This window comes from Brachypodium distachyon, chromosome 1 (assembly GCF_000005505.3).
Source record: "Brachypodium distachyon strain Bd21 chromosome 1, Brachypodium_distachyon_v3.0, whole genome shotgun sequence".
NCBI classification, from domain to species: domain Eukaryota; kingdom Viridiplantae; phylum Streptophyta; class Magnoliopsida; order Poales; family Poaceae; genus Brachypodium; species Brachypodium distachyon.
Window position 1 is genome coordinate 70,590,768 of NC_016131.3, and position 12,119 is coordinate 70,602,886.

Genomic DNA, 12,119 nt, shown 5'->3' on the forward strand with positions numbered 1-12,119 from the left:
TCAAGGTTAATAACTATGGCCAGTAATTCGACTCTTTCGTACTGTTGGTGAGACCAGACACCCGCACGGGTCCAGAGTGTCATATACACGTGTATCGATGTGTCCATGACCTCCAGAAAAGAACATCTGCCGACTGCCAGCGAAGAGATTGTTCATCGAGTGCTGCTCGGGTGGGGCAGATAGGCTTAGCTCTCGCGTCGTGGACAAATTGAATTTCTCGATGATTTTGATGCCGATGGAAGAAGAAGGAAAAGGAGAAACATGTCCGTTCACTTTTAATTAGGTTGCGGGCCAGTCATCGCAACCACCTCCAGGAGGCACCGAATCTGAACCAAATCTAATCACATTTCCCCTTTTTCATCGTCGGGCAGCACCACAGAAGCACCACGCACTGTTTTACATCAGTGCGTTTCCAAGCATTTTCCGTCAGAAATTTGTGGCTACTACAGTATACTAGATTTCGAACAACGTCAAGTGGCCCTTTCATTGACGTTCTTTCCGGTCTCCCACTGAGGATGCACCGTGTTTCACGATGGTAAAAGGTTCACAAACTCGGCCATGGATGGATCCTTTGTTTTGCGTTACCTTGTACGACCTGACCCGACCTGACCTGACCATGCATCCAAACAAAGGCTCGAGCAGCGCGGGGCGTCCGAGCTTAACCTTCCGACGGACGCATTTTGTTGCTGCTTTCTGGTGACGCCTGCCTTCCGCCAGCGAGGTCGGCGACATGAAAGTGTCGAATACGTGCATGTATGAGGGATGGGAGATCTTTTGGTCAAGATGAAACGGACTGACGGGCTGTGTTGTGCAGTGGCGGTTCCACATGCCTTCCATCATGGGCATAAGGGGCACCGCCTCGTCGGCCCATGAATTACACGGCACGGCATTCCCGACCTCGCCGAACAGGTCTCCAGAAGGCCTGGCCCGATGGAGCTATCGTGGCCCGCTTCTCCGTGTCGCTCCGCAGACCTAGCCCACAGACCCACAACAGCTTCGGCAACCCCCTTTGCCATTTTGCCAGACCCGGCGCCATCCAGCCCAGTAGCCCACATTGCACCCCACCATGCCCCCAGGCCCAGGCCGGTCGGATGAACTTGATCGCTCGTTCTCTACGTACTCTGTCTGCAACGTCTGCCGCTGCGAAAGACACGAAGCAATCCTGCTGAAGCAAAACTATAATTTGCTTCGTGTCCATGATTAATTAACGCCGTTTCTTCGCTTGCTTGACGATGGAAGCTAACGGAACTCCGGGCAGCAAGATCGGCTCGTGATCGGCGAGGATAAGCATAAGCTCGGCTGATTACCTTGTCCATCATGCACGAATGGTGGCACAAAGCATTGCCGTATACGGTAACACGGGCTCATGATTAGGATTTAGGCCTGTGATTAGGCATCTTAATCCTTTGTTAAGGTTAACGTAAACTCCTAAAAAAGGTAGAGATTATGCTCCGTAAAAGCTGCAGTTCCGTAGCCGGAAGCAAGTGAATTCAAAAGATTCTTCTGGTGATGGATCGATCCATCGATCTCGTGTGGTCCTGGGTATATATACTAGCTAGGCTAGGCTTCGTCCCACATTGATTTGCTTCACCCGCCAAACTTCGTGCATACACTTGCATGGTTCACGATAATCACACATTAGCATTTTGACAGTTTGGCAGGCAGGTTGGTACCTACGTACGTGCATGAGTCGTGGGACAAATCCACACTCAAATCACTCTATTTATTCCTTTGAGCTTTGATGCATTGCTACAGCTTCGGCACGCGCACGCAGTCATGGGGCACATTCACACTCAAATTACTCTCTCTCCGGTGGTCAGCAAGATCTTCTGCAGCTCTCTGCACGCCGTGCTCCTGGTCCGGCGGCGCCCGCCCGCCGTCACCGGAGGCGGCTTCGTCGTCACGGACCGGGAGCAGAGGGTCCTCTTCAGCGTGGACGGCTGCGGGATCATCGGCGCCAGCGGGCAGCTCATCGTCAGGGACGGCGACGGCACCGCCATCCTCTTCATCCACAAGAAGGTGAGTGATCGAATTCGACCAAGAAATCCTTCAGCTGTGGCTGTTTCCTTTAATTTCTGAATGTTTGAACTGGTTATTTGATCGATCAGGGAGGAGTTGTGCAAGCACTGAGCGTCAACAACCGGTGGAAAGGGTATCTGATGGACTACGGCGAGCCGAGCAAGCCGGTGTTCGGTTTGCACGACCCAAAGCCGGTCCTCTGCACGACGGGCGGCGACGTTCGGGTGACCGTGGAACCCAAGGGGAGGAAGCGGCAGTGGGACTACGAGGTGACGGGCTCCTTCGCCCAGAGAGCCTGCGCCGTCAGAAGCCGAGCAGGCCACGTCGTAGCACAGGTAAAATTATTCCACACCTCGTAAGAGCAAAGGATTTAGATTTGGATTCAGTTACGAGTGTACGTTTTTGGTCAGTCATAACTCATTCAGTGGTGACACAAATTCTGTGTTTAGATTGGAGCGAAGGGGACGATGGCCGGCAAGGATTTGTACCATGTGGTGGTGCAGCCGGGCTATGACCAGGCCTTCGTGATTGGCGTGATTGCCATTCTTGACAACATGAATGGGGAATCCACAAGGTGTTAACAGTACAAAATCGGGAGCTTCTGGGCTGCTTGCTCATACTAGTCCCTTGATGGATAAGATTGTGTTGGCAATTTGTTTGAATTGGGTTGGTTGATTATTCTTTGAAATACTAGCATACTTTCGCATTTTCGTTGGTAGTTTAGATCGGCACAAAAACAAATTTAAAATGATTGCACGATGTGTTAGTTGTGAAATTATACTGTACAAAAATTGGTGTAAGGTCGACTTTGTTGTACATACAAAACGATCCGTGTATAATTTGAGAATCCTTCCTCCTGTTGTGACTTGTGTAAGGCTTTCCTTTCTACAAGAAAAACGTAACTGAAGAACACACCTGAAGCTCACACGGTTCTGAGTTCTGACGTACTACAGTCAAAAAAGGAATTACATTTACAGGTATGTGCACGGGCATATGAGTACTGCCTGGATCGGCCTGAAAATACCTTATACCTCGCTAATATAACACGGACAGAAAAAATTGTTTTACTGAACGGGCCGGTTGATACTTGAGAAGATACATTTACCCACGGGATCTGCAACTCCAAAACTCCGCCTAATCGCTCACGCACCTGTCCCTAAAGATGGACCAGCCATGGCAGAGGGGACACCACAAAGCACAGAGGCCCACGCGGTCCACGTCGCGCGCGCGACATCGCCATCGTCGTGCCCACGGGCGCATTGCAACAGAGCCGCCGTGTTCCCGGCGAGCAGGCCCACGGGCGCGGCCAGCACGGCGGCGAACGCCGACCTCGGCATGTCCTCGTAGGGCCGGCGCGGGCGCGGTCGCATGAGCAGCACGGGGACGAGGAGCGACATCTGGGCGCCGACGCCGAGCACCAGCGCGACCCCGGGCCACCGCGGCTGCGCCCCCCACACGGCCAGCGCAATGTGGACGATCCCCGGGAGCGCGGCCACGGGCCACACGGCTCTCCCCAGGGTGGCATCCACCGTGGCCCTGAGGAACTCGGCCCAGGTCGTGGTGCCGCTGGGACGGCCCTCCGGAGTCCAGGGCGATGGCGGCAGTGTTATGGCTTGTTGTCTGGCGTTTGATCCTGCCGCTCCCATGTTTGTTGGTGTTGCGGCCTGTTTGTTGACGACGAGCGATGGGCGGGGTTATACGTGGGTGTTTATACGGGCCTGCTATATATATGCAGTGAACATGTTTGGTCGATCCGGTTAGGTTTCAGTTTCCGAAAACGTAAAGGAGAGTTTGCCGGACAACATTGCCGATTACTCCAACGATTTTGACAAAACTAGCCATCTGTAACGCCAGACTTCGGGATTTCAAACGGAATTCGAAACCAATTGCTCCCTACGAGTCATACTCCGTCCTATCATAAACATCACAGGGGAAACCTGTTTAGTTATCTTCAATTTTTCAAATTATATCCGTCCAAAACAAGTGCACTCATTTTTCAAATTATATCCTTATATTCTTTGCTTAAAGTATTTTTGCAAAATGGACATGGATCTATTATATGAAGGTTCACTACTAGGAGTACAAAAAGCACATCAAACATATAAAATGGGAATACAAATTACATCTAGGTCTCTACTCTCTAGACCGCCTAACGACCACTACTGCTGCTAGAACGAGTCGATAACTCGCAGTTGTCGCCTGGGAACTTAGGGGAATCGAAGCACCGAAGACCATCTCTTTGATGAAACGCCGTCTCTACGAGGACCATACCATCTTTCACATGCCCACCGACATTACCAATCACCACCGAAATGAAGCCAGAGGTAGGGAGGCTTTGTTCCATGGCGACGCCGGATCTTGACAAGCAAACACCTTTCAATAGTCTCTAGATGGGGAACGGCGCCCCCGATAGATCTAGGCGAAGGCTGACGATCTACTAGCGGAGGAGGTGTGACGACGGATGTGGAACAGGAGATGCCGGAAAAAGGTGTTAGATAACCCTTGCACTCTTCATTTTGAACTTCCATCACAAACAACAACAACTGATACTACTCACTACTCATTTTTTTTCTAGAACCTGATATATTCTCTCTAGAAGCTATACAGCACTCCAATGCTGGGAAAGAACAGGACAGAAATTCATCACTACGTTCATACAAATCTGGAGAGGAAGAGAAGAAACAATGAACAACCAACTTGCACTTGAATTCATTTTCCTCCGGAATTTAAAACTCAAATTCATTTCCTTGACAAGAAGCAAGTGCAGCGATTCAAATTCGGGTCACAAGACCTCCTACATTCAGCTGACAGCCTTGCTGGTTAAAATTAGCAGTAGCACTAGTACGAACAATGGCATAAGAAGCATATACAAGTAAACGATCAGAGACTAACAAACAACACGGAAGAAATACATCCTTAAAGTAGTACAAACACACTCCTTCGAAGTATAGCTTGCAAGTTTCAAGGGCTGTTACAACTAAGGCCTAGTTACAACATCTGAAGGGGTCAAATACGACGCTGTTCTCTCAACTCCTATAACTAAACCATGTCCTCGATTGGTGACGACGACTGCGCGGAGGCACCACCTTCCGTGTTGCAGAGAAACCAGGAAAGGAACCCCGCCCCGGCGACGTCGGCGACCAGCATGACGGCGGTGGCAGCAGCAGCCTGCCCAAACAACGCGACAATCAGCGCCACGTAGAACGCCACGGACAGGGCCGCCGTGGCGCGCACGGCGCGCGAGAACGTCGCCCAGGACATCTCCTCGACCGGCCGCAGCATGGGGACGTGGTAGAAGGCGAAGGACATGAGGAAGAGGAGCCCGCCGAAGCCGGCCCCGTAGGCCGCGCCCATGGACAGGCCCGGCAGGTATGCCAGCATCGCGCCGCCGGCTGCCGCGCACGCTGCCGACACGGCCAGCCCGAAGCCGATCGCCGACTTGCGCCTCGCCGCCGTTCGGCCGTCGTCGTCGTCCACATACGGCCCGGCTGGTGCCTTGCCGCAGCCGTCAGGGAGGAGTTTGTGCAAGCACTGAGCGTCAACAACCGGTGGAAAGGATATCTGATGGACTACGGCGAGCCGAGCAAGCCGGTGTTCAGTTTGCACGACCCTAAGCCGGTCCTCTGCACGACGGGCGGCGACGTTCGGGTGACCGTGGAACCCAAGGGGAGGAAGCGGCAGTGGGACTACGAGGTGACGGGATCCTTCGCCCAGAGAGCTTGCGCCGTCAGAAGCCGATCGGGCCACGTCGTAGCACAGGTAAAATTATTCCACAACTCGTAAAACCAAAGGATTTAATTAGATTGGATTCAGTTACGATCAGTGTCCGTATTGGTCGCTATTATTTCATTTAGCGGTGATACAATTTATTTATTTTGTTAGATTGGAGCGAAGGGGACGATGGCCGGCATGGACAGATGGACTTGTACCATGCGGTGGTGCAGCCGGGCTATGACCAGGCCTTCGTGATAGGTGTAATTGCCATTATTGACAACATGAATGGGGAATCCACGAGGTGTTAACAGTACAGAATGGGGGTCAATTGGGCTAATCATATTTGTCATTATCAATACGATTGTCTCGGCAGTTCGTGTGAATTGTGTTGGTTGATTATTCTTTCAGATACTCATGTCGGACTTCATTACATGAGGGGCCATAACCCACTACTTGCAATCTAGATAAAGAGGATAAATATTCTAGCAACGTAGTACGGACTACGGGAGTACATGATTAACTTGAACCAGAAAAGTGTTGACTATTGTCCTATGTTTACACCTCTTTTCTTGAACTCTGTTGTCATGACACATGTGTTCCTTCATTGAAACAATTAACTGTGAAGCTGGAAAGTCAAGATCGCTAATTGTAAAATTTGGTGTTCCTTTTATTTCAGAAGATCGAAGGTAGAAGCCAATCCATCATTATTGTTCGGAGGCACCATGCAGTAATCCACAATCTGCAACCCTGCAAATATTAGCAGCGGCCAACTATTCAAAATTAGTGATGAATAATACCATAAGAAAAATAATTCTACTCCAGTATTTATGAATGCCAAACTATTCTACTCAGGTGTTTATGAAAATGACATGTTTAACTTCAGAAAGAACGGCCGCCATATCAGAACCTCTAAAATTGTTGCTTGGCCACATCTTTACAAGGATTGTACAGAGATAGAATGTTTTTTACTTTCTACTATGTCTGCGTATTGTTGCAAATATGTTGATATGTGTAATCAATCTGAAGATCTAAATCTGAACCATGCCAATGAGTATGATTCACCGACCATAAAATCTCGATAGACCAAAGTACATAGCCATCTAGCCATCCCAAACAACTGACAACAATGCAAAACATAACCATCAACTAGTCAACGAAAATCACTCCAGGCAACAAGGTAACTACAGCGACAACAATGCTTCAACTTTTGCAGTCCGCTCTTCTTAAGTCAACAGGGCTGGGGTACTGTTTGTCTTGTCATAAAAATCATGCTTCTATTTCTATCCCTATGAGAGATCAGCAGCAAATCTTTCTTTAGTAAAATCTTCCACCTTTCTAAAGATATTGAGGCATTTCTACTTGAAACTAGATCTTAATTAATTTTAATATCTCCATATAGTGATTTGATCTCTGAGATATGAACCTGATAAGAACATAACACTAAAGAAACTAAAGAGTAGTTTGCAGCAGTTTGGGATAAACTACGAGTCGCATGGCAAACTACAAGTGCCGGCAGCATGATTAGCAAAATTAATCTTGATAAGAAACTAAAGAAACTAACGATCCAGTTTCTATTTTTGTATGCATTGGACAGCTCAGAATTAAATCAGGACTTCTGTTGCAGTACATAATCTCAAAGCATACTGTGTCCAATTGCCTAGGCTCGCTGTATCTATTATATTACAAAGGGAATAGAAGGTGTTACGAGTACTATTATTATGAAGTCAACAATGCGAGCACTGAACAAGGGCATACACAAATAAATCAAGAAAGATTGTTATACTCCTTTGTTGGGGAGGTACTCATGCCTAAATACAGGTGACCCTGAGAAAGGTCAAACAAGTGCATGAGTGTGCTGCTGCAAACAACCCTTTACTCAACGGAGAACCAACTTGAGGCTCACAAACAACAAGCTAATTATGTAGCACAGATAGCAGCAGAGAACTTAGTGTCAATTACTTCGAGATGAATTTGGAAGTTGATGCCTTGGACGGACCCGCAAGGTTCTGGATGGATTGTGGAACCGGAGGTTGGAACGGCGGGGAGAGGGAGAGGACAGAAGGGTGGAGAAGGTGATAAGGCTCGGAAAAAAGTTGCACAAAAGCTGAGGCGTGGACGCCCAAGCCAATCTCAGCCGTCGTAAGGGATCGAACCGACCCGCCGTTTAAGACATCCGAGAACACGTGTTCCATTTAGATTTTGCCAAATTGAAAACGGAAGACGAAGTGTCAAAAGATTTACCTTAAGCTATGACTCTGGCCAACCCACAGCGTCATACAAGATACACCAGATTAGTGGTTTCCACCTTTCCATTTTCTTTATGAAATCCTCGGTGTTTCTGCATCCATTCTGTGAAGATAAAAAAGAAGAGAAAAAGACATATAAATCCTCGATGTGTGAAGTGAGGGTGTGGAAAATCAGCATGTGCTTGCAGTCTCTGCCTCATTTCGGATAACTCATTATTCTGCTGAACAAATGCCTGCCTTGCCTGCCCATAAACACTCTTGAGCACACTTGACATTTCCAGTAAGACAAATGTAGCAACAACAAAAAAAGCACACAAAGTGAGGCCCCAATTTTTCTAAAATAAGACATACATGCCCCCAACTTTTCTAAGATTATGTTTTTCTGTTGAATGCAAGGAACTGCATCTACGAAAACTTAAGTAGTATTTTCTTTATGAAGAACATAACATATTCTTTTGAAGTAGCATGCCTAACTGAATTACTAATAGATCAACAACGTGGTTACCTGTTGAACTTGCAAGAAAACACTTCCGTAGCTCTCAAACAGTACAGTAGACCAATCATGATAAAACATGAAACCACTGAACTTTCCAGAGAAGACAACTAATTAGATAATATAAATTTATTTTCATATGTAAGCTCTGAGCTGTGAAGCACTGAAGCTCATCCACGCCTAGATGAAAAACAGGAACTCCAAAGCCTACAAACTGTAATTATAAGGCAGAGCAAAGTATAGGTGTTCGTTCATGACAAAAATCAAGGAAGTATGCATACACCTTTCTCTTCTTTTACTTCTTCTCTTGTAGCTCCAATGTCTATACCTGTATCAAGATTTTGTAGATGGCAGCGACCAGCGAGAGAAGTTGTCAGAAATTTATACTGGTTCAACAACTCTAGTTGAAAAATATCCATACTCATAACCTAAAAATAAACCACATTTTTGCTTGGAAGCCAAAGAGGGGCGAGCAGGGCCAGACTCTACACCTGCCGGAGTTGGCCCCATCGTGGGACGCGGCTAAGGAGCGCGGCACGCCCTCGGAGCGGCCGATGGCCTGCTGTGCCACCTCGTCAATGTCCGCTCCTCCTCTGGCGTCGGATAGCCACCGCGGCCGCTTGGAGAGCGCCGCGTCGCTGCCTCCGCCCGCGCGGCCAGCACAACCGCGGGGAAGTGGGTTGGAGGGAGGCGGCGCCGCCGATCAGGAGGAGGCAGGGAGAATAAGATGCAGGCGGCGGCGGCGCGTCATCGCGAGGAAGGCGAAGGGAGGGAGGGAGGCGGCGGCGCGTCCTCGCGAGGAAAGCGGGGGGGGGGGGGGGGGGGGGGCAGTGTAGCGGATCAGGAGGAAGCAGGGAGGAAGAGGCAGGCGGCGGCGGCGCGTCCTCACGACGAAGGCGGAGGGACGGAGGGGGCAGTGGGGCGATTTTGCTGGCGAGCGCGGAATCGGGAGGGGGGCGGGCGAGATGGCGGCAGCCCTCTGGCGGTATGGCGGCAGCACTCCCGCGTCCCGCGCGTCGTGTCCTCCCTCCTCCGAGGCGCGGCGCGGCTTCCCTACTCCAAGGCGCGGGTCAATGTCAGGCGCGGCGGCCACCAGATCCGAGATCCACGGCGGCGCGGGTCAATGCCCGTGACAGAGGGGCGACGGCGAGGTGTGGAGGAGGGAGAGGGGCAGAGCCGCAGAGTGCCGGTGGCTCGTTGGAGGAGGAGGGCAGGGGTGGCGGCAGCGGGTCGGTGAAGACGAAGGGATTGGATCGTGTTCGAGAAGGTCTTTTTTTTCTTTCTTCGGGGCGGGGAAGACTGAAGAGGCACGCGGGCGATTTAGCGCGGTGGCATCGGTTGGCATCGAGCTTGACGTACGAGCCTGCCAGGCTCCCACGGCACAACCGCAAAATAAAAAATAGTAAAAACTAGCTAAGTGTCCGTGTTTTGCGACGGAGATACGAAAAAATCCGAAGAGAATCGCTGACAAAAATATAGACATCAATAGTCAGATACACAAAAAATGAGAGTTACCTATGCAATTTTTTCCATCTTTCATATATACACAAAAAGAAACCTCAGTCTCCTGTAGTGGAAGGCTGAAAAGATGAGTAATTAAGGCTGTACATGTGACAACCAGATTAAAATCCTATTTTTATGGAATAAGAAAATGAGAGTTACCTATGCAATGCAGTCACATAAATCCCAGTGGTATTATTTTTCCAACCTCTAAACCTGGTGGCTCAATTGTACACCCCCTCCAGTGCAGAGCTTCTTATCATGACCAATATAATGAAGCACTAAATTGATAGCATCCAGAAAAAGATCGCTGCTCCATACAAGGATATTGTACAAATAAAAGGATAAATTACCTGGAGTGTATTTCATTTTGATCAGAATATAAAGACGGTTCTACTGAGTAACACAGAAGGTATTGAATGAATTCTTCCGTGACAATACCTCATATACTTTATTGCGGTCATGAAGCAGATATTGTGGCTCCAATTCGTTCACTAAAAATGGCCTGGCATTCATACAAAACAAATCGGCGTTACATAATGCAAGTTAACTGAACAACATGAACAAACTAACCTAAAAATTTTACCGGAGAAGGTGACCTTTGCCTATTTTAGTAAAGAAGGTTCTAGTGACATGTAACATCCCAACTTCTTCAAACTTTGCATCACGCATTTGCACTCATAAGCATTCATGCCATTTATACACTTTGAGCAATTTAAACCAAGAATTCAAAATTCAAAATCCTTTTCATCAAGCTTTTGCCTTTTTACCTTCTTTGTTATCTTTTTGGAATTTCTCAACCCATGGGGTTTAGTTAATATTAAAGGGGTTTATTGCATCAAGATAAGCTATCCCATAATTTTTGGAAATTGTTTTGAAGTTGAAAAACTATTTATTTCTAAATAATATTGCCCTAGGGGCAACTATTTTAGGCAAAACTATTTTTAAACATTTGCTTTTGGAAGGAATCCAGCCCTAGATGCTTTAGCATTGAGGGATAGAATTTTACAAATTTTCTGGAATTTATTTGGAGTCATTTGGAGTTCTAAATGAAAAGTTAGGAGGGAAAAACAGAAAAAGAAAAAGAGAAAAGAAAAGATCAAAAAAAAAGAAGAAACCAAGTCGACCCGACCGAACCGGCCCAGCCAGCGCCCGCGCACGCACGTCGACCTTGCCCCGCGCACGCACGTCGACCTTGCCCCGCGCACGCACGTCGACCTTGCCCCGCGCGGCCCGCGAACCGGCCCCGCAATGCGCCCAGCCCAGCGCCGCCGCCCACTTCGCCCGCAGTCGCTGACAGGTGGGGCCCACCTGTCAGTCTTCTTCAACCTCGGCCGGGAATCTAGCTAAGACTGACTTCATTGCTCGTCTTCAATCCGAGATTTAGAGCACCCCATTAACCACACCTCTCGCGTCACTATAAAGAGGACCTCGCCCTCTCTCATTTCCCCCACACCCCCTCGCTCAACCCTGCGCCCACGCCGTGTAATTTCTCGCCGGAGTGCACACCGCCGCCACCGGTTTTGGAGACATGGTCGTCACGCCGGTGAGCCATGTTGCCCGAGCCTTTCAATTTCTTAACCTCCACGTCCTCGCGCCCGTTTTGATGCACGCGGTTTCGCTTTTGGTGCCCTGTAACAGCCGGAACGCCGCTGCCGTCCTCGCCGGAGCCTCGAACCGCACGCCGCAGCCGCTCGTCGTCCTAGGCGTCGACACAGGCATCGTCTCGCAAATCCGAGCGCGTCACCGACTTCGTCACGCCGCGCCGCCCTCGCCCCCCTCCTCCCGACGACCGGCGACCATCGGAGCTCCGTCCGCACCGCGCCGCCGCCGGACCCTGCCGCCGGAACCCTAGGCCTCACCGGAGGTGAACCCGAGGATCCACGGCTATTGAATCTCAGCCAACGGCCGAGTTTAGAGTCTTTAAAATGAACCGGTACCGGCCAATCACGACGTGACACGTGGCATTGTAATAGAAATACAAAATGTAATTTTTATTCCCGGATTGAATTAAATGGTAAAATTGCAGAAAAACCCCTGGAACTTCAAACGCTTATAACTTTTGAACCGTTTGACCAAATTTGATGATCTGCACCTTTTTGGAATCCTCATGACATGTAGAAACTTTTGGCACAGTTTGTTTTCAG

At 49.1% G+C, this 12,119-nt stretch overlaps 1 protein-coding gene and 1 pseudogene across 2 annotated transcripts; both read left to right on the top strand.

Annotated features, from left to right (window-relative positions):
• Positions 1–1,590: 1,590 nt before the first annotated feature.
• LOC100829769 (protein LURP-one-related 6) lies at positions 1,591–2,879 on the top strand. 2 transcript variants are annotated; one of them, XM_024457430.1, is made up of 4 exons: positions 1,634–1,665; positions 1,756–2,019; positions 2,109–2,354; positions 2,469–2,879. In XM_024457430.1, the coding sequence occupies exons 2-4, from the start codon at positions 1,777–1,779 to the stop codon at positions 2,598–2,600; spliced, it is 621 nt and encodes a 206-aa protein (XP_024313198.1). In that variant the 5' UTR covers positions 1,634–1,665; positions 1,756–1,776; the 3' UTR covers positions 2,601–2,879. The 2 variants fall into 2 exon arrangements, with proteins under 2 accessions (XP_003561995.1, XP_024313198.1); XM_003561947.4 differs by having other exon boundaries at positions 1,591–2,019.
• Positions 2,880–5,478: 2,599 nt separating this feature from the next.
• LOC100830078 lies at positions 5,479–6,476 on the top strand (annotated as a pseudogene).
• Positions 6,477–12,119: the final 5,643 nt, after the last annotated feature.

Coding starts and splice junctions, on each gene's coding strand:
- LOC100829769 (XM_003561947.4), top strand. CDS start 1,777: ATGGGGCACATTCACACTCAAATTACTCTCTCTCCGGTGGTCAGCAAG. Junction 2,020..2,108: donor TCCTCTTCATCCACAAGAAG/GTGAGTGATCGA, acceptor TTGATCGATCAG/GGAGGAGTTGTGCAAGCACT. Junction 2,355..2,468: donor CAGGCCACGTCGTAGCACAG/GTAAAATTATTC, acceptor TTCTGTGTTTAG/ATTGGAGCGAAGGGGACGAT.